Here is a 25,984-nt window from a genome sequence, read left to right on the forward strand (position 1 = left end):
TCAAGGTTAAAAGGTCACTCAGGTAATCTATCATGATATTCAAGAGACTCTATAAATACAGAAAACAGAGCACTGTAAGAGGTCACCATCTTTCAAAATATCTATTTCAGGGACAGACCCATGACCAGCTGCTGCTTTGAGGATTTGGATTTATAGAGAATAAAACTAAAATATTCACACTACATACACGAAGGAAAAATATTTTTAAAAGTTTTAATGATTTTAGCCATATCCAAATATCTGATGTACCCTAACAATTCATCCATTCCAGCTTTCTGATTACTCCACAAAGAAGTCTAAATTTTATTTTCCAAATATTCTTCAGTTTTTTAATAGGATAACCTGTAGGAATATAAAGCAAAAGAATCTTGACCTTTAATGTTAACATTGGTATTGTTATTTCCTTTTTCAATACACCAGTTACCAAAAAAATGAAAAATTATCCCAAATACATGTAAAATCTATTATTAATTATACTAATAATAAACTAATACCATTCATTTCATTATGGAAAAGCAGATCTCTTGATTCAGGAATTAACTCTGAATCAAGAGTTAACTAATTCTCAATTAATTCTCAAATAACAGATTATCCTCAATTGAGTAACAAGAAACATTTCCTTTTTAAATTTTTTATTTATCTAGGTTAGCTATTACACTTCAAATGCACAGTTATATAAAAGGTATTTTAAAAATACAATAAAATAAAAATCATAGTAATCTGACATTCTTCCCAAAACTTAAAGTTATAATATGAATAAGACTTTGTTACCAAAGAATACACTTGCTCATGGTTTATTATTCCTTCATTCTTTAGGATATATTATAGTCTATGCTGTGCTAATATAATAAGATCAACTCAACATAGTAAATTAAAATTAATTTCAACTTCTACTTACTTTCCTAAACTTCAGGATTTAAAAACATAAATAAAAAAATAAAAATACACATAGAAACACAGAATTCATGCTGTTTACAATTCATATACTCATATAACTGTTCCAGACATTTAAAACACAAGCCTATCTATATAATGATTGAGGGCACAAATGCTACTTTTGGAGAGGATTTTGAGAAGAATTTTTCTTTGGGAACAATTTTTATATAACAAATTTAATAATAAATTAATTTTAACAAATTTGCTAAAGTTTTTTTGATAGTGTTTTCTGCCATATAGCATTCCACAAAATCTTTTTCATTGTGCCCTCACTGTACCACTTAAATAATACAAACAAGAGAGGGAAATCAATATACACTAACAAAATATAACAGGTACAATTACTTAAAAGGTCACTTGCTATAATTTGTTATTCTAAACAAATGAGGACAGCACAAAGCCTGTATATACTATCTGTCCTATAACTTTAATGTAACTGTGCCTTAGGCAAATTCAGTTGACATTAACAATGAAAATTATCAGAAACATCAATTTTGGGATGCTTTGTTTGCTTAACAAAAAAATTCCTATAGCATTTCTTTCATTAACAAGCAGGTTTAAATGATTTCATTTCTAATATTCTGACTTACACACACATTTCGGTAATAAATCTTGTGTAAACTGAGATATACTTATATTCAGAGACCCTTGCTGTTAACAGGATATTTAAATCTACATACCAGTAGGGAATGACAAAAGCAATGGGACAAAAGAAATTCTTGTATATTCTCCTACTCAGTCTGCTAGGGAAACAAGAGGTACAAAACACTTTAATGACAATTTTTAAAGAAAAAAATGATGGTTCCTCCCTCCCACTAATTTATTCACCCTAACTAGCTTTATCTGTGAGCAATATTTGTTTCTTACATATATTTAGGAAGCCATGAATGGATATTATATTAATTACCTAAATCCATTAAAATCCAACTGATATATATAGTTAACCTGTTTCCAGCAACTTGTTAACTACAGAGCTGATAAATATACATAATTAATTATTACAGAACTCTAAAAGAGATCCACAAACACTACCTTTGAAACTAGGCTCATTCCTCTGAATTGGTAACAACAACAACAAAAAGGCTCAATTTTAATAATATACGAAAATATGCATGAATATAATTAAGAGTTATTATTACCTAATAAGTGACTTAAACAACCAGGTCGTTCTAACCTACTGGTAAATTCTCTTAAAACGATTAGGTATGAGCCCTGGCTGGTTAGCTCAGTGGTGTGTGGATGTCCTGGGTTCGATTCCTGGTCAGGGCACACAAGAGAAGTGACCATCTGCTTCTCCCCTCCACCCCTACCCTTCTCTCTCTTCCTCTCCTGCGGCCATGGCTTGAATGAGCAAGTTGGTCCCAGGGCTCAGATGGCTCCATAGCCTCACCTCAGACACTAAAATAGCTCGGTTGCCAAGCAGTGGCCCAAGATGGGCAGAGCACCCCCCATAGGGGTTTGCCGAATAGATCCCAGTTGGGGCACATGCAGGAGTCTGTCTCTCTGCCTCCCCTCCTCTCACTGAATTAAAAAAAAAAAAAAGGAATGGATTGTCCTAGAACACTCAATTAGTACAGACTAGGCAGAAAGCAGTATACAGACAGATTATTAAAAAACAAGGGAAAATGCCTTCTTTTAAATACCAGCAACTAAATTCCATATGCATTTATTAGAGAAAAAGAATAATCCAGATGAAATTTTATTCTTAAATAAACAGCATTTCAACCATATCTAGATTGTTATATGCTGAGAGAAGTTTCTTTCCAGCATTAGCCCTTCATATAATACACAAGAGTCCAAACAGGATATACTTCTTATCCTTCTTACAATTCTAGAAAAATTATGGGAATTCAAGAGAAATTAAGGGAAGAACACTAGGCACTTCTAAAACATCACCTTAAATAAAAATGCCACCACACAATGCAAAAGTAATTCCCACTTCTTAGTATTAGTATGTATAAGTACTTATAATTTTAGGAATAAAGACTTTGCTTTGGTGAAAGAGAATTCAATAATACCTAACAGCAAACATGAAAGAAAGAAAGAAAGAAAGAAAGAAAGAAAGAAAGAAAGAAAGAAAGAAAGAAAGAAAGAAAGAAAGAAAGAAAGAAAGAAAGAAGGAGGGAGGGAGGGAGGGAGGGGAGGGAGGGAGGGAGGGAGGGAGGGAGGGAGGGAGGGAGGGAGGGAGGGAGGGAAAGGAAAAGAAAAGAAAAGAATTAATAATACTTTAGATACTTGATGCTTCTTTAACTGTCCATAATACAGAAACAAATATTTTTGAAAGAGGAATTTTTAAACTGTGCAATCTGAAAGAGGTATAATCATTTTAAAGCACAACTCAAAAAACATTATTTTTCAAAATAATGCTCCTGAAGACAGTAACACATTTTCAAAGTCCTCTGAAAAACTACAAATTAAGATAAAATTTGTATATATGTTTCTGCTATAACGTTAAGGTTAAATTCCCCAAACATAAAATATCAATTTGTACTTTAAAATAAATTTTAATATTTTGGCACATATTCTATTAATTAAACCAATGTATTCTAGTATTGTTTCTTTTTACAAAAACTTCTTTCAACAATATCTTTATCCAAAATTATGTAAAGGCTTCCCAAAATAATTAGTGTTTAATACCTTCTAAATATTCAAAATGTTATTCTTACCTTAAATATCAATTATTAAAACCTATGTTTGAACCTTTGTGTACTGTAGGTGGAAATGTAAATTGGTGCAGACACTATGGAAAACAGTATGGAGGTGATTCAAAAATTAAAAATAGAACTACTATATGATCCAGCAATTTCAGTTCTGGGTATAGTTCTGAAGAAAATGAAAACACTAACTGGAAAAAGATATATGCACCCTCATGTTCATTATAGCATTATTTACAATGGACAAGACATAGAAATAGGTCTCCATCAATGGATCACTGGGTAAATAAAATGGAATGGGTTCATTCATATATGTGTGTGAATAAAATATATATATAATTAAATATTAGTCAGCCATAAAAAAGAATGAATTATCATTTGCAAAACATGGATGAACTCTGAGGGCATTATGCGAAGACAGAAAAAGACAAATGCCACATGATCTCATTTATATGTGGAATCTAAACAAACAAAATCACAACCAAGCTCATAGATTGGTAATTTCCAGAGGCAGGAAAAAGAGGGAGAGTGATATGGGTAAAGGGAGTCAAAAGACAAACTTTAACTTATAAATAAGTCATGGGGATATAACATACAGTATGATGACTACAGTTAACAATATTTTATTGTACATCTGAACATTGCTAAAAGAGTAAATCTTAAAAGTTCTCATCATACAAAAAGTAATTCTGTAACTGTGTTGTGACAGGTGCCTAGACTTATTGGCAATATATACAAATACTGAATCATTATGTTGTACATCTTAAAATAATGTTGTATATCAATTTTACCTCAATAAAAATAAAATAAAATATAACCTTTGACAATTCCATTCCATTGTAATTTTTCATTTTTCTCTTAATGTCAAAAAAAGAACCTCAAGACCTCTTAATTACCTAACAAAAATTAGACCATATCCAGTCAATTCTAGAAATAAGTTGTCTATATAGTATTCTTTTAAAAATGAATTCATAATTCATATAGTCTATTGTAAAAATAAGCACTTCAGAACATGCTTAATAAACCAATTATTAAATTACAAAACAAACAAAAACCTGTTAAGTGCTTTAAGTAGTTTATACATGCAATTGAAAAGTAATCAGGTTAACATGCTAAAATTAGTATTTTCTTTTGTCTAAAATTCCACGTCTAATAAAATCTGTGACCCCAGGAAAAAGCTGAAGACAGAGCAAACTACCCTGAAAACATCTCAACTTCAAGTAAAGGTTATGGAATTAGTTAAAATTTGGTCAGACGCTAATATGCTCTTCCTGTTGATATAAAGCTTAATTAAAAAAAAATAGCTAGGCCCTGGCCAGTTGGCTCAGTGGTAGAGCGTCGGCCTGGCATGCAGAGGTCCCAGGTTCGATTCCCGGCCAGGGCACACAGGAGAAGCGCCCATCTGCTTCTCCACCCCTCCCCCTCTCCTTCCTCTCTGTCTCTCTCTTCCCCTCCCGCAGCGAGGGGCCATTGGAGCAAAGATGGCCCGGGCGCTGGGGATGGCTCCTTGGCCTCTGCCCCAGGTGCTAGAGTGGCTCTGGTCGCAACAGAGCGATGCCCCGGAGGGGCTGAGCATCACCCTCTGGTGGGCGTGCCGGGTGGATCCTGGTCGGTCGCATGCGGGAGTCTGACTGTCTCTCCCCGTTTCCAGCTTTCAGAAAAATACAAAAAAAAAAAAAAAAAGCTAAAGTAGTTTGCAAGTATGTTACACTAGCATTTCTGGGGAAAATCCACTGCTTCTAATAAACTATATACTTTAAGGTGAAAGTCATACTAACATTATACAAGGGCTTAGTATATTAAGAAATTTATTTTAAGTTGCATTGGTGTTCAAACCTTACCCCTACTTGTCAAATTTTACATATAGGATATCTGATAATTATTACACAGTAAAGAAACTTCTAGTCTTTTTCATCAAACATACATATATTCTTAAATGAGAACTGACACATTAACAAGCCTTCCCTAAAGTTAACTCCCAATTTTCATATATCAAGTTCTAAAAAGAAAATACCAAATCATCATTTTCTAGTTTAAAACTAGAAAAAGAAAAAAGGGGGGGGGGGCTCAGTCTATTACAGTTAATTTACAAGTTGCAAGTATTTGGATACAGAACTGAATAAAGCCTGACCCTGTGGTGGCACAGTGGATAAAGCATGGACCTGGAACACAGAGCTCATCAGTTCAAATCCCTGGGCTTGCCCATTCAAGGCACATACAGGAAGCAACTGCTAGGAACAGATGTTTCCTGCTTCTCCCCCTCTTTTTCACTCTCTCTTTCTCTCTCTCTCCCTTCTCTCTAAAAATCAATAAATAAAATCTAAATAAAAAGAAAAAATGTTTTTTAAAAACTGAATAAAGGCCCTGGCCGGTTGGCTCAGTGGTAGAGTGTCGGCCTGGCATGTGGAGGACCTGGGTTCGATTCCCAGCCAGGGCACACAGGAGAAGGGCCCATTTGCTTCTCCACCCCCACCCCCTCCTTCCTCTCTGTCTCTCTCTTCCCCTCCCACAGCTGAGGCTCCATTGGAGCAGGGATGGCCCGGGCACTGGGGATGGCTCCTTGGCCTCTGCCCCAGGCGCTAGAGTGGCTCTGGTCGTGGCAGAGCATCGCCCCTGGTGGGCCTGCCAGGTGGATCCTGGTTGGGCGCATGCGGGAGTCTGTCTAACTGTCTCTCCCCGTTTCCAGCTTCAGAAAAATACAAAAAAAAATAATAATAAATAAATAAATAAATAAAAATAAATAAAAACTGAATAAAGTGGTAACAGTTTTTCGTAGTCGAGTTGCTGACAAATTAAAATAAAGGTCTTGATTGTTTATATATGAAACTCCAAATATACTACCTATTCTTCCTCTCATTACGCACAGAACAGGATATTTTTCAAAGTTGCAAGTTCATTAAACAGTAAAATAATTAAACTTTTTTTATATTGAGAAATGAGTTATAAATCTGAAAGGAAAAGACTAGTAAAATTTTATTACAAGTAAATCCAGTAGGAAGCACAATTTTTTAAAAACTAGTGTCAGCTAAGTTACATATTCCTATTGAAATTTTTCATCTTATTTTAACTGTTTCTCACAGTACTCCTACCAATGCAGAAAATACAAAACACTAGTATTTCCCAATCCTAGACTAGACATACAAACAGATACCATGGGGCAAGACTTCCCCTGTGATATTTTTTTCCCTCTGACATATGCCCTTTAACATGCTGAATGCCATTTATTTTCAGTCCATTGATTGAAAACAAAATTAAATTGGTAGTACATTAGCTAATACACTAGCAACTTAAAAACCAATTCAATACATACCCTTAATAGAGTGACCATGTCATCTGTCTCCTCTAGAGGAACTTTTATATCAGGGTACCAGACAATTTCACTGGATGATGTCTGCAAGGATATTGCCTCAGGCACTGAGCTTTAAATTAAAACTCAAGATATAATTTCACCTATGTGCAATGGAACATACTATTTTTCTTATGCATGATACCAAACAGCAGTCTAATCAGTTCTCCCTTCAGTGTTTTGCATAGTAGGTACAGGGTATACATATATTTGCTCAAGAATTAATTTATTCTTCCTGCATACAGATGCTACTTAATATAATTTTTTAAAGAATAGGAACAAACTACTAGAGTTCATTAAATGCTATATGGAAGAATGATATATAAAAACATTCACGCAGTACATTCATTCATAATCTTTGGAGTGGAATTAATTACGTAATTCCCTGCCACTGCAATCAGAATTGAGTCAACAGTGTTTGTAGAAAACAAATGCTAAAAGAAATTAACTACTTACCTATTTGTATTCACTAAGATTCCCTATTTTATATCTTATTTATATTTTTGGCATGAAAAAGCATAAAATAAGAATCATTATTATTATTGTATAAACCATGGTTCTATGTTTCAACCATATGTAACTCAGGCTAAAATTTGTCAAACTTTGTTTTAAATATTTAATTTTTTAAGAAATTCTTTACTATTATAACATTTAAAGCATCATCAAAACAAACTTACAATGGGCAAAAGTATATTCTTTCTTACACAATCCAAAAAGCAGATAGTTAATTTTGTGACAGATTCAAGGGTTGTTCCGAAATATTCCCATTTTCAGCAAAGTTCACTGAAAAACTGTTACAAGTCTTTGGGAATTCTAACGTACTGTCAGCATCTGGGCAAGTCACATAAGAATCAAAAGGCTGCTGTGGCAGTTCTTGGGAACCCGGCACTTGCATAAAAGCACCTGATGGGGTAACAGGGGAAATGCTTTGGCCACTAGCTGCATTTTTAGTTCCCTGGGTTCCAATGGCAGCTTGTTCTCTTCACCAGTGTCAAGGTGAGTTAATTTTTCCATCCACACACGGAACTTTTCCTCTGTCTGCCTCTGCATTTCGGAAAAACAGCTCATGGCTTCTTCTAGGACATTGCCTATGCAGTTCCTATCACACACAGCACCCCTGTCAAATAATCCTGGAATTTCCCTGGGCGTTCCTTCAGATCCTCCAGCACGACAGAAGTCAGCTTTGAAGACATTGAGGCCATTTGATAAAATATCATTAACTTAGAAAATTGTATTTTTATTAAGACATGCTCATTCAGGAAAATAGCATAAGCATTCCTAAGAACAGCCATATAAATAACGCACTGATAAGCAGCACTTATGGTAACCATGCAAAAGTAATTCCACAAAACATAAAATAATACTGTTTTTCATAGCTTCAATATATCTGCCTCGGAACACATACTCGATAACTATACAAATAATTACTAAATCTGTAACAAGGTTTTCAACCTTGGCTAAACACATAAAAACTAGAAGTGTTTAACAAGTATCAAAACTAGGTGGACTCCAAGGCATTGTAGGTTTGTTTTGCTTTTGTTTTAAGAGCCCAAGTCATTTGAATGTATAGCCTTGGCCCTGGCCGGTTGGCTCAGCGGTAGAGCGTCAGCCTGGCGTGCAGGAGTCCCGGGTTCAATTCCCGGCCAGGGCACACAGGAGAAGCGCCCATCTGCTTCTCCACCCTTCCCCCTCTCCTTCCTCTCTGTCTCTCTCTTCCCCTCCCTCAGCCGAGGCTCCATTGGAGCAAAGATGGCCTGGGCACTGGGGATGGCTCTGTGGCCTCTGTCTCAGGCGCTGGAATGGCTCTGGATGCAGCAGAGCGACGCCCCAGAGGGACAGAACATCGCCCCCTGGTGGGCATGCCGGGTGGATCCCGGTCGGGCGCATGCGGGAGTCTGTCTGACTGCCTCCTCGTTTCCAGCTTCGGAAAAATGAAACAAAAACAAACAAAAACAAACAAAAAAAAAACAAAACAAAACAAAAAAAGAATGTACAGCCTTGATTGAGAAAGAACCTCTGGATCCTTGAATATTTTATTGCTTTGACTTTAAAATTCTAAGTCCCTTTGGCAGTTGACCCATAATAAATCACTATACAATAATTCTCAGCTGATAGTCTTATCAAATGCTCTTGCTTTAAGTTTAAAAAATTCCTTATGGCCTGACCAGGCGGTGGCGCAGTGGATAGAGAGTCGGACTGGGACGCAGAGGACCCAGGTTCGAGACCCCGAGGTCACCAGCTTGAGCGCAGGCTCATCTGGTTTGAGCAAGAGCCCACCAGCTTGAACCCAAGGTCACTGGCTCCAGCAAGGGGCTACTCGGTTTGCTGAAGGCCCGCAGTCAAGGCACATATGAGAGAGCAATCAATGAACAACTAAGGTGTTGCAATGAGCAATGAAGAACTGATTATTGATGCTTCTCATCTCTCTCCGTTCCTGTCTGTCTATCCCTCTCTCTGACTCTCTCTGTCTCTGTAAAAAAAAAAAAATTCTTTATGGAAAACCACATAAAGAATATACACAATCGCCTGACCTGTGGTGGCGCAGTGGATAAAGCATCGACCTGGAACTCTGAGGTCGCCGGTTCGAAACCCTGGGCTTGCCTGGTCAAGGCACATATGGGAGTTGATGCTTCCAGCTCCTCCCCCCTTCTCTCTCTCTGTCTCTCCTCTCTCTCTCTCCCTCTGTCTCTCCCTCTCCTCTCCAAAAAAAATGAATAAATAAAAAAAAAAAAAAAAAAAAAGAATATACACAATCCATGTATGTCTCTGAGTCAGCTTTTAACAAACTCTGGTCTGTGCATGGTATGCTCCCCCCCAAAACAAAACCAAACAAAATTTTGTTCGGGATGTACTACAAATCATACCTTCCCCTCTGGAGAGCACATTACACAAACCTGTTTCCATACGATCTAGCACTTCTCAAATGAGTGCACCATGTACAACTATTAATACCCAGTAGAATTGTGGTTTCATAGGGCTTCTGTTTAGGAAAGGGGTCCCCAAACTTTTTACACAGGGGGCCAGTTCACTGTCCCTCAGACCGCTGGAGGGCCAGACTATAAAAAAAACTATGAACAAATCCCTATGCACACTGCACATATCTTATTTTAAAGTAAAAAAAAAAAAGGAACAAATACAATATTTAAAATAAAGAACAAGTAAATTTAAATCAACAAACTGATCAGTATTTCAATGAGAACTATGGGCCTGCTTTTGGCTAATGAGATAGTCAATGTGCTCCTCTCACTGACCACCAATGAAAGAGGTGTCCCTTCCGGAAGTGCGGCGGGGGCCGGATAAATGGCCTCAGGAGGCCGCATCCGGCCCACGGGCCTTAGTTTGGGGACCCCTGGTTTAGGATATGCTCCTCTACATATACTGTTTATCCTTGAACTAGGCCAGATCATTTCTGGTTTGGCCTCTCTTAAAAAAACCACACTTAACTGTTCATTTCTTTAGGGAGCTATTAAAAATGTTACCTCCTCAGACCACTTGACTACACTAAAATGGCTTTTCCACCCCATTCCGAGTTAATATTTATCTCTTATATTCTGCTTTATTATTCATAGTGTATATTCCTACCTGAAAGAATATGCTAAATGCATTTATGGTCTTGTCTCCTCAAAAAAATTAAGTTCCATGAAGGCAAGGACTTGACATTCACTATTGCATTCCCAATGCTGCATAGGAGTTGCTCAGATATTTGCTGAATAAATGACTGATGGATTCACTCAATCTTAGCCTTATACCATCTACTTGTATCATGAACTCTTATAAGGAACAGCCTTATGAAAGGCTCTATTGCAATTAATCCCAGATATTTCTGAAACTATAGTTCACTTTATTTCATAGTGACTTTTCATAAAAATGCAAAAGAAAACTTTACCAGCTCTCAGTACTGTTTCTCTTAAAACAATGAGAACTGTTTAATCCATTATTTTCTGACCACTGGTCCACAAAAGAGTTAACCTGATGTTGTGTGAAGACCATAGAGTCTAATCATTGGGTCTATAATCTTCGTACATCAGAGTGGTTAACTCTTTTGGGGAACAGCACAAAATTTCTGGTGGACCAGTGGTTGGAAAACACTGACTTAATCTATCATGCTACTTCATTTCAATGCCTAAAGAGCCATAGGACAAATATTTTGCCCCATTCTACCTAGCAAATAAAAACCTCATGAAGATTGTTACCAACCATAAAACCTCATGAAGATTGTTACCAACCATTCCAATAACTTTATCTTATTTGTTTTCCTCTGATTATTCCATCCCCTTTCCTCAAGTTTTTTAAAAAATACATCTTGTTTATACATAAACTTCCTCAAGAAGGATGTATACTTTCCCTAGAGAAATATGCTTAGCTTATAGAAAGAGTAAGTGGAATTTAAAGAAAAATATTAAGCTTTCTTTAAACAGGTTATTTCCATTTTAAATGCTGGATAAATCTAATTAAATGGACAGAAAATCAGATCACTACTTCAATCTATTATAGATTCTGGCATTGCTTATTTTTTAACAAACAATGAAAAATGGTATTTAAAAGCTGAATTCAGAAAATGTGAAAATACTCATGCTGGATAAGATGCAGCCTCATAAAAATAACTACCAGCAATAAACACTGATAAGCAAGATATGTCCAGATCTTAAAAACAGGGATCATTTGCCAAAACACACATAATGTACACCAGGAGTGAATCCTAATAAAAACTAGGGCTGGGAGTGACAATGATGTATCAATGTAGGTCCACTGAGTGCAACAAATGTACCACTCTGACAGGAATGTTGATAGTGGGGGAGGCTGTGCATGTGTGGGGGCAGGAAGTATATTTGAAATCTTTGCACCATCTGCTCAGTTTTGCTGTGAACCTAAAATTATTCTAAAAAATAGTCTATTAAAAAAACAAACAAACCAGGGACCAGATTTTCACCTTAAACACATATATATTTTTTTATTAATACTAAGATATATCCTACTTTGAGAAAAAAATATTGAAAGCAAATTTTATCCTTTTGCATATACAAAGTCAATACAGGCACTCTAGAAAATAAGTTAGGAAAAGCAGGCCAAAAATAATACTTTGGTGCTTTAACATTGAGATTGCCAAAGGATAGCCACAGAAAGATACCAAAGCTTCTAAATTTAAAGTAACATCATCCAGACATTCTAGCATAGAGAAAACCATATTTAAATAACCCATGCTTTTAAAATTATCACCTAAATCGAGTAAAAGTAAAATGGCTTATCATTGTTAACTAATATAGAACTGTTCTGTGGTTTTTATAACTAATAAGTTTTTTTAAAACTAAGTTCCACTGTTCAGAATCTGATACCCATTAGCAGTAACAGAACTTAACTGAACCAGACTATCAGTTTCACAATTGATGTTTAGCTATGACTAAAATACCATTGCTCAACTGAGTTCTCAGCTCTGTCTGCTGTCATCACTGGGGAACTTTAAAAATGTTGATGCCTTTATGAAGTGCTAAGTGAAATCAGTCAAACAGAAAAAAGACAAATACTGTATAATTTCACTTATATTGGAATTTTAAAAAACTGAACTCAAAGAAATAGAGAAGATTGGTGGTTGGGGGAGGGGAAATGAAGGTGATCAAAGGATATAAAATTACAGTTTATAAGATAATAAGTTCTAGGGATGTAATGTATAGCATGGTGACTCTAATTAACAAAACTCACTGCACGGTATATTTGAAAGTTGCTATGAAAGCAGATCTTAAAGTTCTCAATACACACACATAAATTATGACTATGAGAAGTGATAGATGTGTTAACTGACCTTGCTATGGTAATCATTTTACAATATAAGCATTTATTAAATATTCATGTTGTGCACCTTAAACTTACACAATGTTTGTGTATGTGTGTGTGTGTCAATTATAACGCCAAAAAGCTGGGGTGGGGGTGGTTGTGCTGATACCTGGGTCAGACCTAGAAATTCTCATTTAATTGGTCTGGAGTGCACCTAGACATACTAAATTTTAAGTGCTCCCCAAGTAATTCTAATTTATAGCCAGAGTGAAAACTGCATGGATTGTACCTCATTTGCATTTACTAAACAGATTAGGCAGTTATCATCTGATTACTCAGCCTCAGTGTTTTGTTATCAATGTATTTAGTGAGTCTCTTAAAACACAACCAGACCATAAAAGGCTTCATGTGGAGATGTGGGGCTTTTATCCACTTCATACTCAATCTAGGAAAAAGGTCATGGTACTCCCAGTGTGAGTTTGTGGTCTAATCTACCACGAGTCCCCACTGCTTAAATTAATATGAATTTTTTCCCAAGTAATACAATTCCCAAAAGGTTAAGAACTCTCACAAATCATAAGAAAAACAAATGATGTGGCAGGAGGAAAATGTGCAAAGAATGTAAATAGACTGTTTATCAAAAAAATACAAATGGCCAAACATGATTTTTCAATTTCACTAGTGATCAAAGAAATGCAAATTAATACTAAGATACAATTCCTCCATCAAATCAGTTTTTTAAAAACACTCAATAGCAAGAATGTAATGTAACAAATATTTAAGCTCCTAGCTGTTTGAATAAACTTCATATATTCTCAAAAAGCAGTATGGCAGTACGTGTTGAGAGCCTTAAAGTGTTCATACCCCTTTTAATAGGAGCAAAAACTAAAAACGGCCCAAAGAATCAATGTTAGGGAAATTTTTTTAGCTAAAAAAAACTTCTAATACATTTTAGAGCAAATATTGTGTTTTGGTTAAATGCTCAAAATGCAATTAAGAGGAAAAGGAAAATAGAAGTATGTATTCATAATATAAATTTTGTTAAATGTTATATTATAAACATAATATAAATTTTGTTAAGATTGAGACAACATACTCAACAAGAGCAGGATTACGAGTGATTTTAATCTTCTACTTTACATTTTTCTATTTTCAAAATTTTCTACAAAGCATTTACTACTTCAAATATTTTATTTTTAAATTTCTAAGCAACAGGGATCAAGCCTAAGTCTCTACCTCAGAAAACTATGAGGTAAATGATAGCTTATCATGATGCATTTCAAAGCAAATATGTGCATGGTGAGTAATGGATGGTGAGATCCTGGCTTCAATGGGGTTAAGCTGTTCTGTCCTGGCCAAAGTTTAAGAATTCAGGTGATTTCAGAGAGCTGTCCTCAACAGTCTCCCTGATATTCTCCAAAATAGACCAATTAAATTTTCCAAATGCAAACCAGCTAAGAAAACTGACCCTTACTTACCAACGTGGGTACTATTTTTAGAACCTCAATCTGAGTGGGCATGTATACGGTGATTATTAAACCACACAAAATCAGGTCATTTTAACCAACACAAGATGAAGTGACCCTAAGGTTTTATTTAACAGATACTGAAAAAACTTTTCCCTACTGCCCATGTACAATGATGCACATACATCAGTCTGTTCAGAGAATTTCTTGAGTTGAATGAACTCTGATGTTTATTATTCATATTCACTAAAATCAAATTTTCCTGTAAGAGCAGACTGAACAGATCTAGTCTCAAAGTGATTTTTACAGAGAACCCTCCACCAAGAAAAAAATGTTCTACTCATAAAAATGTCAATGATTAACAGTACAAAAAGATCTATAAAAATAAACGAGATGTGATTAGAAGTCTTGAACACTCAAGGCCACCTCAAACTCTTTTTGTATTACTGCTCACCACAAAACACTCTATTTTTGCTCATCTCCAAGTCTCCAAATGAAAGAACTGCCAGAATTCTTTAAACAGTAATATACACTGCTCACAAAAATTAGGGGATATTTTATCACTTCATATTCATTTTGAAATATGCCCTAATTTTCGTAAGCAGTATATTTTCAAAAACTTTAATAAGAGAATGATCTAGAGTGCATACTAAGCTGCCTGCCAGTTAACTGTGAACTAAAAAAGTCTTCATAAACACCTGTTGCCCAGACATCAAATGCATTTATTAAGCATTATCATGCACTATATAAGCCTGCATCATTACTTATTTTCATTCTTAAAAGAAAACTCATTAGTTATTTGGCATAAGAGAATATTTAGCATAGTTCTTTCAAGGTTTAAGCTGCTACCAAACAAAAGTTTCTAAATAAAGCATTTTCTGAATTATTAATTACCTTGATTACAGATTATAGCCAGAATCTCAGTTTTTACTTTTCCTCTTGGTTTCCTTTCTATGTAAACAGTTGGATTTAAATTTCAACATCCAAGAGATTCTGTTAGGCACATCCAGTTTAATGTTCACCTGAATGTTCACGTTGTTGCACTCAAATCGGTTCATATTTTATGCCATCTTTACAATTTACACAACTTTTAACTGTCTTTACTCTAATGTTGAATGTATCCTCCTTCTCCACAGTCATGTGACTCAGGAAAACTGAAGTACAAATTATTATATCAAAAATGCACAATGTCACAACTTTTCTAGGGTAACAATATGGACAGCTGAGATGAACTTCCTCCTATTTAAAATTAGGCTGGTCTATCTTCACTATCTTGTATCATTCTAGGAAAGACCATTCATATCTGTCATGTGAAGAGCACCTCCTGCAGCTGTGCAGGGACAGCCAGGCCGTCACATACAGCAACCCTGCCTCTTACGTACCACTTGATTCTTCATGATTACCTTAGAAAACTCAACATATTTTCTAAAGCCACAAACTTACTAAATGGCGTAAACAACAGAAACTACTTTATAGATCTAGATAATTTACTTTGACGTTTTAGTTATACAATTCAGAATAGAAAACAAACCAATGGTGTTTTAGTTTTAAACACTGGTCAAGGTAGTCAAATAGCAAAAAGGTTTGGAAAATACAAACAAAGCACACCTAACCTTGCAGGCCAGAGAGAGTGCCCATAAAGACATTTTTCATGTTACCTCTACACGGGGTCTATTTTCAAAGAAAATTTTGTTCACCCACCTTCTTCTAACTTCCCATAAAAAGGCAAAGCGCTGGACTGGTTACATAAAAAATTTGTTTAGTGAGTGAAATTAAGCACTGTATCAAGGAATCGATCATGATCTTGATTAATAGATTAGAACAACATAAGAATGCATGAACAATTTTACAAATATAAAAAGCTTTGTTAAAAATATTAAGTGCAAAACAAATACACCTAGAACCTGCGTCAGAACAACCTCAAAGTCTGCTTCTCTCATGCATTCAACTGATGAGCTTCAATTAAACCCTCTCCCCATTAATTTTAACACAAGGAATTACCATAATAGTAATTTGATATTAAAACTGTAAGCATTTCTAGTGACTATAAAACTCTAACATACCATATAGATGAGGTTTTTATTATAAGCTAAGATCTATAAAGTGCTTTAAAACTAATTATTTTTGTTATTGAGTTTATATAAGTTTAGTTAGCTATAGGTTTAATTAACTAATATTTTTTTCTTCAAATACCTTCTGTATATCAACAATATGTTGTCTTTACGTGTAGAAACAAAAAAAATTTTTTTTCAGAAAACCAGGAGGAAAAATCACTCATAAAACTTTGAAAACCAAAACTTCCCCCTTTAATGTAGTAATAAACAATGCTACAGTGCTCTATTAAGTGCCATGTAGTTTACAAAATGTTCCTAATTACAAGAGTCTCTTCAATGAGAATTAACCAATTAAGAACCATTCAGACCTCGTCTTTCTTTATGAAATCTCAAGACCGCCTTTGTAATGCATAATACAGAGAAAGCAGTATGTCAAACATGTAATAAATTACACCCTTATGCCAGTGAGAGCTGGAACAAGCAGATCTCTATCAAACTCTTTTAAACTTCAGAAAGTAAGGGGAAATTTTACAAAAAAAAATTACTTTCAATGAGTGACAACTTAGAAACATGTGCAATAAGGATAACTAGCTTATCATGCACTGAAGGAGGAAAACACATAAAAATACCGTTTTAGGAGGAACGGTTATTAGAAAATGTTAACCAAAGATAGGACAAGTTATTTCAGACACCATAAGCTTGAGTGCAGTGGCTATATAATAAAGCAAGGTGCCTATTCCTGAGGATAATGTACTTAGTAATAATGCTGAGCAGTGAGTATTAAATCTAAACAATGATGGGAATTCAGGTAATGTATTACAGAGAAAGAGATGCGAGAAATTCCATTACTTAAAAATATTCTTGTCCCTATAGTTAACCATTTAAATTATTTTTTTTGGTAATGTGCTAAAGTGCACTAGAAACCTCAAAACAGGTTTTTTAAATTGGCCACGTCTTGTTAATACACTGCAGTCTTCAAATTTACAGAGCTGCAGGTCTCCTGCATTTTTTCAAGTGTCACTCATCTAACTGAGCCTGACAGCTGAGAAGTGCCATCAGGTGTTCTACAGTCAGTTTAAAAAACATCCTCTACCTGGTATCTCTGCAGTGATTGTCTTGCTGCTCCCTGAAACCTCTTCATCATCATCTGATGAGCTCGTGCTTGAGTCACAAGTCAGGTCACTATCACTGGTACTACTGTCTTGCAACAGGTTATATTTCTTACGCGCAGCAGCCTCCCGTTTCTGCCTCAGTAGCCTAATTCTCTCCTTGTGCTTTTGGCTCCGATGACCTTTAACCTTGGCGACTCGGCCATTCTGTTTATCACTGGATTGCCGGTTTTTCTTGGCAGCCATAGTGGATGTTTCACTTTCAGATCGGGACCGCCGAGACTTTCGCCCAACTGGGGCACCAGACACTCCAGAAGGGTCCCCTTCTACAGCTGTTTCTGCCTGGGAGGGTTCATTCTCTTCTGCAGAAGACAACGTATCTGAATCAGCCAAGTGACCACTAGAGGAAGGGGAAAGCATGCAGTGATTAGAGGAGTCACTCTCATAAACTCGGCCAGTTGTCGGCTTGTCACTCTCTGTGGATGCTAACTGAGACTCCGAAGAGTCTCTTCTCAGTTCCATCAATAAGCAGGGCATTGAAGAAAGAACTGTAGAATCCACCACACTATCTTTCTGAACTTGAGATTCCAGTTCTACAGATCCATCTTCCTCCTTAGCTGTCTCTTGTTTGGATGTTTTTGGTGGGACTTCAGACTCAATGAGTTCTTCGACTTTTCCCACTGCCTCCTCCATCTTCATTTCAGACTTCTGTGGTAATCATGGAGCAGGGTCTAGGAAACTATGTCAAAGATGCAACAGGAAAGCAACCTGGACAAAAATACACAAAATCAATAAACAGAAATGGCAAATTATTCAATTAACACAATATGTCTACCTTTCTAAGTAGGTAGCAAAAGATATCATCATACAGGCCTTTTAATAGCATATGTATCTTCATATAGTATATTCATCTACAGTTAAATTCAAAGGACTTAGTACTATCAAAATACTAGCATACTCAGCTATCAAAAATGGCACAATATTAATCCTCTACTCCTAAACAGACAAGGCCAGCAAGCAAACAAACAAGGACTTTCAACTTTAAAACTTAATTTAATGTGTTTTAGAGAGGGATCCTCAAAATTCTGACAGTTAATATATACATTTTGACTTTGATATAAATGAAAAAGAATGCTTTAAAAACTGGTCTAGAAAACAAGCTAACTGAAATGATTGCTTTTACATTAAAATATTCACGGGCACTTATGTTTAAAAAAAAGCCTTCAACCAGGCGCATTTGGCAAATGCACAACCAAAGTAATTACATGCATCAAACCTGTGTGCTACTCCTCTCAATAGGAGTTACTCTAGAGGGTTTTAAGATGAAAGCCCTGACTGCTGTTTCCTCAGTACTCCTAGTTTCCATGGACTTCTCATTATGCTGAAAGTGAGTCCAGCACTTAAACATGTTTTATTTCATAGACAAAAACCACCCAAGAACCCATAAAACTTAGTGCACTCTATTCCAAGAATGACTGAAGGGGTTTAAGAGAATACACCCCACACATATTTTCCACTTTATGAGTTGACTTTAAAACCTAACAGCCCTAACCCACTGTGTATGCTACAATTCCACTAAATCATGGAGGAACAGGACATAATCTTTAACCCCAAGAGTTGTGACCTATACAATGTAAACTTCATTAACTGACAGTTTTAAAGAGGATGGTAAGGATGTACAAAGCCAATACCTCATCCTGTATATATAATGCTAAAGAAGACAATTCACATGATGTCCCATAAGTCACAGACACAAATATTAAACTAGATGGTATGCCAGTCAGGTATAATAAGACATCTCCATCACTTCACTCTGAGTCACTTGACAGTTAAATATATGGTAGGCAGCAATTAGAAAGTATCTGAAAAATCCTTTTATTAATCTAACATGCCAAGCCTAGTTTTTGCTTAGTGTAAACACAAATTTTCTATATACTTGTTGTTTTTGCATCGCCCTCTTCTCAGCTGCTGATTAAATAGGCATTTGGATGAAGTTTTCTTAACATACTCATAGCCATTAGAAACATTTATTAATTTAATACAAACCCATGTGTAGCCTATTTCATAAGGATATCTGCATTATCACTATCACTGAATTAAATTAAGCATAAATGTTATTCCTAACACATTACAAAAGGAATGTTACATCTCTGAACGCCAACAAAGGGAGTAAAAGCTAAACCAACAAACTGTCAGGGTCATAAATAAAGCATGTTGGCAACACAAACAGGAAATAAAATACTCATAGACATAAAACACCCCGTAGTATGAAGAATGAACCAAGATCTTCTAACTGAATGAGAGTTGAGTCTTCTGTAGAGAATGAAGTTATATATTCTGGAATAAAGCTTCTTCTTAAAGCTGAAATATATAAGAAATATAATGATATGAAATTAAAGCCCTGGCCGGTTGGCTCAGCGGTAGAGCGTCGGCCTAGCGTGCGGAGGACCCGGGTTCGATTCCCGGCCAGGGCACACAGGAGAAGCGCCCATTTGCTTCTCCACCCCTCCGCCGCGCTTTCCCTCTCTGTCTCTCTCTTCCCCTCCCGCAGCCGAGGCTCCATTGGAGCAAAGATGGCCCGGGCGCTGGGGATGGCTCTGTGGCCTCTGCCCCAGGCGCTAGAGTGGCTCTGGTCGCAACATGGCGACGCCCAGGATAGGCAGAGCATCGCCCCCTGGTGGGCAGAGCATCGCCCCTGGTGGGCGTGCCGGGAGGATCCCGGTCGGGCGCATGCGGGAGTCTGTCTGACTGTCTCTCCCTGTTTCCAGCTTCAGAAAAATGAAAAAAAAAAAAAAAAAAAAAAAAAAAAGGAAATTAAGTCAGCCACAAGCCCAAGTATCAAAAGTCTCAAAATAACTTCAAGGCAGAAGGCTCTGGACCTTTTCAAACTATAAAATTTAACAATGGGTTGAAAGTAAATGTATTAAAATGACCGTAAAACTATTATTTCTTGTGTAAATAGTGTATGTAGCACAAATCAATTTGGACTGTTTTTCCTTGTAAGAAAACAACTATATCATTGTCTTTCAATGATACACCAATCAAATAATTACCTTTCAAGTCCTTAAATTTAAGTTTATTAACATTTTTAAAATATTTTATTTATTGATTTTAGAGAGGGAGAAAGAAAGAAAGTGAACTCATAGTTGCTTCACTTTTAGTTGTTCATCAATTGCTTCTCATATGTGCCTTGACCAGGCAAACTTGGTATTTCAAACTGGCGACCTCAGCATTCCAGGTCGACGCTCTAGCCACTGTGCCATCACAGGCCAGGCTTATTAAGATTTATAATAACTCCTGCTGCCTTGAAAAACAACTAGCATTGCAGTCAAAACCACTTAAATATGTCCAAATCAACCATAAATACTGGCATCAACCATAACAGGACACAAATACAGGTTATGACAATCTCGACATACAACGTTTTAAGTTTACAATGCTCATTCCCATAAAAACTTCAAAAAAATTGAGACATCAGTGTTTCAGCTTACACCATTAATGTCATATTTACAGACTACATGCTGAGCTAATTTGGTTGGGCACAGTGGAAGAATACACAGTAAGGTGGCATATGAGTGAGGGAGATAGCATCCCCCAGTTTGCTTACCTACACCATTCTGGATTGTTAAAAGCGTAAGTGTTCCATTTGTGTTGCTTGGTTTGGTAACTTTTTGGCCCTTATTATGGCTCCTAAACGGAAGAGTCTCCGGATGGTAGTGCTTCAAAGAAGAGGAAAGCCATCATGATGGATGTCACAGAGCTACTGGCATCACATGGAGAAGTGTTGTGTGCCTAGGACCTCATTCAGCTGAAGAAGTAAGTGATTGAAGAGGAAGAACTAGAAACCCCAAAACCCAAGAGATTTACTACCAACGGTTTGACAGAAGGTTTTTCTATGGTAGAGGATGGGTTGGCAAAATTTCAGGCTGAGGACCCCAGTGATGACAGACTCAGTAAGGTCTACAGAGCTGTGTTGGATGCCTTGTAGTGCTATAGGCAGATTTTGGAAGGGAAGAAGTCATCCACCTTCCAGGCTAGCCTCGAACAATTCTTTAAGAGGGTAGAGAGGCCACAAAAGATCCTGTAACTTCTACAATACATCAGTTGCTTCTTAAGGTGAAACACCTGTAATACAGGTAGAATCATCTCCAGCGTCTCCTGCATATTCCTTAGGCAATCCTGATTCACCTGACACAGTATCTCCAGCACCTTCAGCAGGTTCTCCTACCTCTCCAGTTTCCTCCATCCAATAGGTCACTCTTTCCACCTTGCAATGCCCTTCCAGTGTGCAAGCCAACCACAGGAATAAAGGTAAATAATTTTTTTACACTCATTTTTTTGTTACTACAGTACAGTGTACAGTATGGTATACTTATGTCCTTTTCCTTTTCCTGTGGCTTAGTTGTGTTTTTATGTTCTAGATTGTGATTTTACAACTGTGTTAGGATAGGTAAGTGACTTAGGCTGGGGTGTGTTTCAAGTTACACCAAAGCTCGGATTACGTCACTGTTATTGTAGGAATGAACTGTGTTGTAATCTGAAGACCGCCTGTAATTAGCTTATTATGGTATGTCCATACAATGTGGCCACAAGAATGAAAAGATTCTTCTTATACTAATATAGGGCAATTTTCAATATATAATGTTAAATGAATAAAAAAGGTACATTATATGACTTGTGTAAATAAGGACCGAAATTATATGTAAGTATGTCTGTAGATGCACAGACTTTCTGGGAGGATACTTAAGAAAATGCTAACACCAGCTGTCTTGGCAACAAAGGAGAATAAATGAGGAAAGAGGAGTCAAAGGCTTCTTACTGTATGTAGTTTTGTACCTCTTGAATTTTGTATCACGTCCAAGCATTATCCAAAAATACACTCTAACAAAAGTCCACTAAAAAATCTTCTGAAGAAAAAGGAGTTATGTTTCCGTTCATAACACCAACTATTCAGGTCAAATTTGTTCAGTGAATTCTACTGGAATTTCCCCCTATAGTAGAATTTTGTTATAATTCATAAAACACAAGGGAAAAAAAATCACAGGAAGTGGAAATACAAGCTCTGACATAACTCCTTGCAGTAGAATAAAAAGAAAGTACCCTAAACACAGAGGGAAAAGATGTCATATGTACAGCTTAACCTTCCCAAACAACCATATATTGTTTTTGGTCAGGTGGAAAAGTGGTTTTTCTAGTAGAGGCAGTCAAAAGTAGACGGCAGTAAAAATGATAAAATTATTTAAAAAATGGTATAAAAGGCTCCCAACCCTCTGGTTTACTGCTCAGAGAAAATTTACAATGAAATAGGATTAGAACACCATTTCCCCCATGCTGTTCTTCTGTCCAATCTAAAGGCAATCCTCTTCTATATGGGTATTATATATTACATTATATTTATTATATCACACCATACTTATCACATTATATTACCCTTCTCATCTACCTAGAACCTTACATTAGTGATTATTCCTTGGCACTCATCAACATCTTACAACTCAACTGGCTACCCATCCATTCATTTGTCCATTTTACTCATTTTTTAAAATCCCCCTTCTGCCTACCATCTCCTTCTCCCATCTTCCCTTTCTAGGTACAACTCTTCTTTGAAAGACAGCCTTATTAAGAGATTCTAAACACTCCCTCTCCAATCAAGTCCACTCTGATATCTGCTTCTACAATATAAAACCAGTGGAACAGTTCTTACCAGGTTCATGGAAGACCCTCATATCTCTAAATTCAACAAGCAGTTTGGACCACAACTTACTTAACCCTTTGAGTAGTACAGACATTCATGTATGTCCTCACTCAAAGGGTTAACAAAAAACTCACTACTCAAAGGGTTAATGTCTAAGCAGCATCCTATGCTTAACTGCTCCCACTCCTCAAGCTAACGTCTTTCTTTGGCTCCCAGGTCTATTCTTCTTGCTGCTCCTTCTCATCCTACTTGTAGGCTTAACTCCTACTACCAAACCTCAGTAGTTAGTCCTAGGGCTAGGTCCTTTACTCACCCACCCAAGTGACCCCTGCCACACCTAGTTTCCAACAACATCCCTATATTAGTAATTTTGTTACTCCATTTCAGCTGTGTTAGTAAGTACAAGGGCAAAGGAGGTAGAAATTGGATTTAACCAGAACTTGGATTTTGCCAAGCTAGTAGAACAAAGCAAGGAAATTGTGTGTGCGTGTGTGTGTGTGTGTGTGATTTTAATGATCACATAGGAAGGTAAAAGGCAGTGAAAAATGTGGTAGGAACAATGAAATAGACAATCCAGTGGAGTAAGGGTACAATAGAGAGTAAACTGGAAAGATAGAAGGTGGTAATCCAAGAATGTTTGAGTGATACTGAGATGAAGAAAGGTTGCATTTATTTATAACTGACAGTTTCTAAAATAGTGTTACTCAGAGTGTTCTCCTCAATGACTGTGTAATGAAATAAGTATAAAAATTAGAGTAACTGATTAGAAATTTACAGCAACTTGGTATTGACATGACAACCAAACAGCATTTCAATTTCCTAGTAATTGATTTTTTACTGTATTTTAACAAAAAAGCCTACCAATGACAGATTAGAAATAAATATATGCCAGTCCTTCGCAACAAACAGTCCAAGAAGTACTGATTAAATTATGACTATGGAATTATGTTGGCTGATGTAGGGTAGAGAATAAAATCATTATGGGAAAATTTACAAAATGAATGGGCAGTGTCAGAAGGATCATCTATGTATATATTAAAGTCACCAAGAATTAACATAAAAGTAATATGGACAAAATGATCCAATGAACAATGTGAACTGAGGAACAGAAGAGAGGCAGAGAAGGGGTCAAAGGGTCCAGAGGGAAAGTGGGCAGAGGGAATGGGGATGAGAGGAGGGGACCAAAGAAAGGAAAGCCATATACACATAACACAGAGAGATAGAGGGCAGGATAGTAAATCATAGAGGGATAGGGGGAAAGTGGTGGGGGGAGGGGGCAAAAGGGGTATCAAGAAGAACATGGGGGGGAGGGAGATATATTCTGGGGAACACCTGTAACTGTGTAAACACAACAAATTAAAATCAATTAAAAAAGTAATATGGACAAAATGATACTAAACAAAGAACATAAACTGTCACAATACAAGGGGTTCAGTGGTAAAAAGCAATACAGCAATATGGGGACAAATTGAAGGAAAAAATCTGAAAAGTGGCTATGAGGAACAAGGAAATCATTTGCCCTTCTTCAATTCAGAGGGACAAGGGGAGTGACTATCAACTAAAAATTCTATATCCAACAATACTCTTTCAAAATAAAGGGGGAAAAGTACAAAGAGAATCTCCAGCTAAACAAAGACCAACAGATTTCATTGGTAGCAGACCTGCTTTACAACGAATAAAAAAAAATTTCTTTAGGCTGAAAAGAAATGACCCCATACTGTAACTCAAATTCATAAAACAAATGAAGACAACAAAATGTGGTAAATGTGTATGTTAACACAAAAGACCCTACAGATAATTTTTTCTTGTCTTACCTTTTTTATTTTTTATTTATTTATTTTTGTATTTTTCTGAAGTGAGAAGTGGGGAGGCAGAGAGACAGATTCCCCACATGTGCCCAACTGGGATCCACTCGGCATGCCTACTAGGGGGCAATGCTCTGCCCATCTGGGCATTGCTCCGTTGCAACCGGAGCCATTCTAGCGCTTGAGGTGGAGGCCATGGAGCCATCCTCAGCGCCTGGGCCAACTTTGCTGCAATGAAGTTTTGGCTGTGGGAGGGGAAGAGAGAGAGAAAGGAGAGGGGAAGAATGGAGAAGCAGATGGGCGCTTCTCCTGTGTTCTCTGGCCAAGAATTGAACCCAGGATTTCCACATGCCAGGCTGATGCTCTACCACTGAGCCAACAGGCCAGGGCCCTCTCACCTTTTTAAAAAAATATGTAAGACTGCACAAAGCAATACTTAGAACAATATATTGCTAGGTTTGTAACATACACAGATGCTATCTATATTAAAATAATAGCATAAAAGAAAGGAGATCAAGCTCTCTCATACTTGAGCAAGGTTTCTAATTTTATTGGAATTAAAAGTCAGTATTAATTTAAAGAAGACTGTGATAACTAAGGATACAGATGCAATCGCTCAAGCAACCTCTAAGAAAATAACTGGCCTGTGGTGGTGCAGTGGCTAGAGACTGTTGACCTGGAATGCTGAGGTCACCAGTTTGATACACAGGGCTTGCTTGGTCAAAGTAAGTTAAGACAAACAACCAAGGAACAACTAAGGTGAGGCAACTACTATATGAGTTGATACTTCTCACTGCTTCCACCCTCTCCTTCCTCTTTGAAATCAGTAAATCTTAAAAAAAAAAAAAAAGAAAGAAAAGAAAAGAAACCTACCCTTCAAAAGGCAGTAAAGGAGATACAGAGGAATAACAACAAAAAAGAGACATAAGGAGAAAGAGAGAGAGAGAGATTAAAAAATAAGAAACAATGCCTAACATGTGGTGGCACAGTGGATAAAGCATCGACCTGGAATGCTGAGGTCACCTGTTCAAAACCTCAGGCTTGCCAGATCAAGGTACCATACAAGAAGTAACTACCTCAAGTTGATGCTTCCTGCACCCCCCTTCTCTCTCTCTCTCTCCCCTCCTCCCAAAAATCAACAATTAAAATC

General features: G+C 36.7%; 1 protein-coding gene across 4 annotated transcripts in view; it reads right to left on the reverse strand.

Moving 5' to 3' along the window:
* The window catches only part of ARK2N (arkadia (RNF111) N-terminal like PKA signaling regulator 2N), a 273,891-nt gene that overhangs the window by 223,320 nt on the left and 24,587 nt on the right, over positions 1-25,984 (reverse strand). For all 4 annotated transcript variants that reach the window (XR_010727536.1, XM_066247393.1, XM_066247392.1 and 1 more), the window contains exon 2: positions 17,319-18,102. Coding sequence is in view for 3 of the 4 variants with exons in the window: in XM_066247393.1 (XP_066103490.1) it covers positions 17,319-18,033 (715 nt within the window). In the remaining variant the exon portion in view is untranslated. The remainder of the gene's footprint in view (positions 1-17,318; positions 18,103-25,984) is intronic.

Source organism: Saccopteryx bilineata, chromosome 11, assembly GCF_036850765.1.
Source record: "Saccopteryx bilineata isolate mSacBil1 chromosome 11, mSacBil1_pri_phased_curated, whole genome shotgun sequence".
Classification (NCBI taxonomy): Eukaryota; Metazoa; Chordata; class Mammalia; order Chiroptera; family Emballonuridae; genus Saccopteryx; species Saccopteryx bilineata.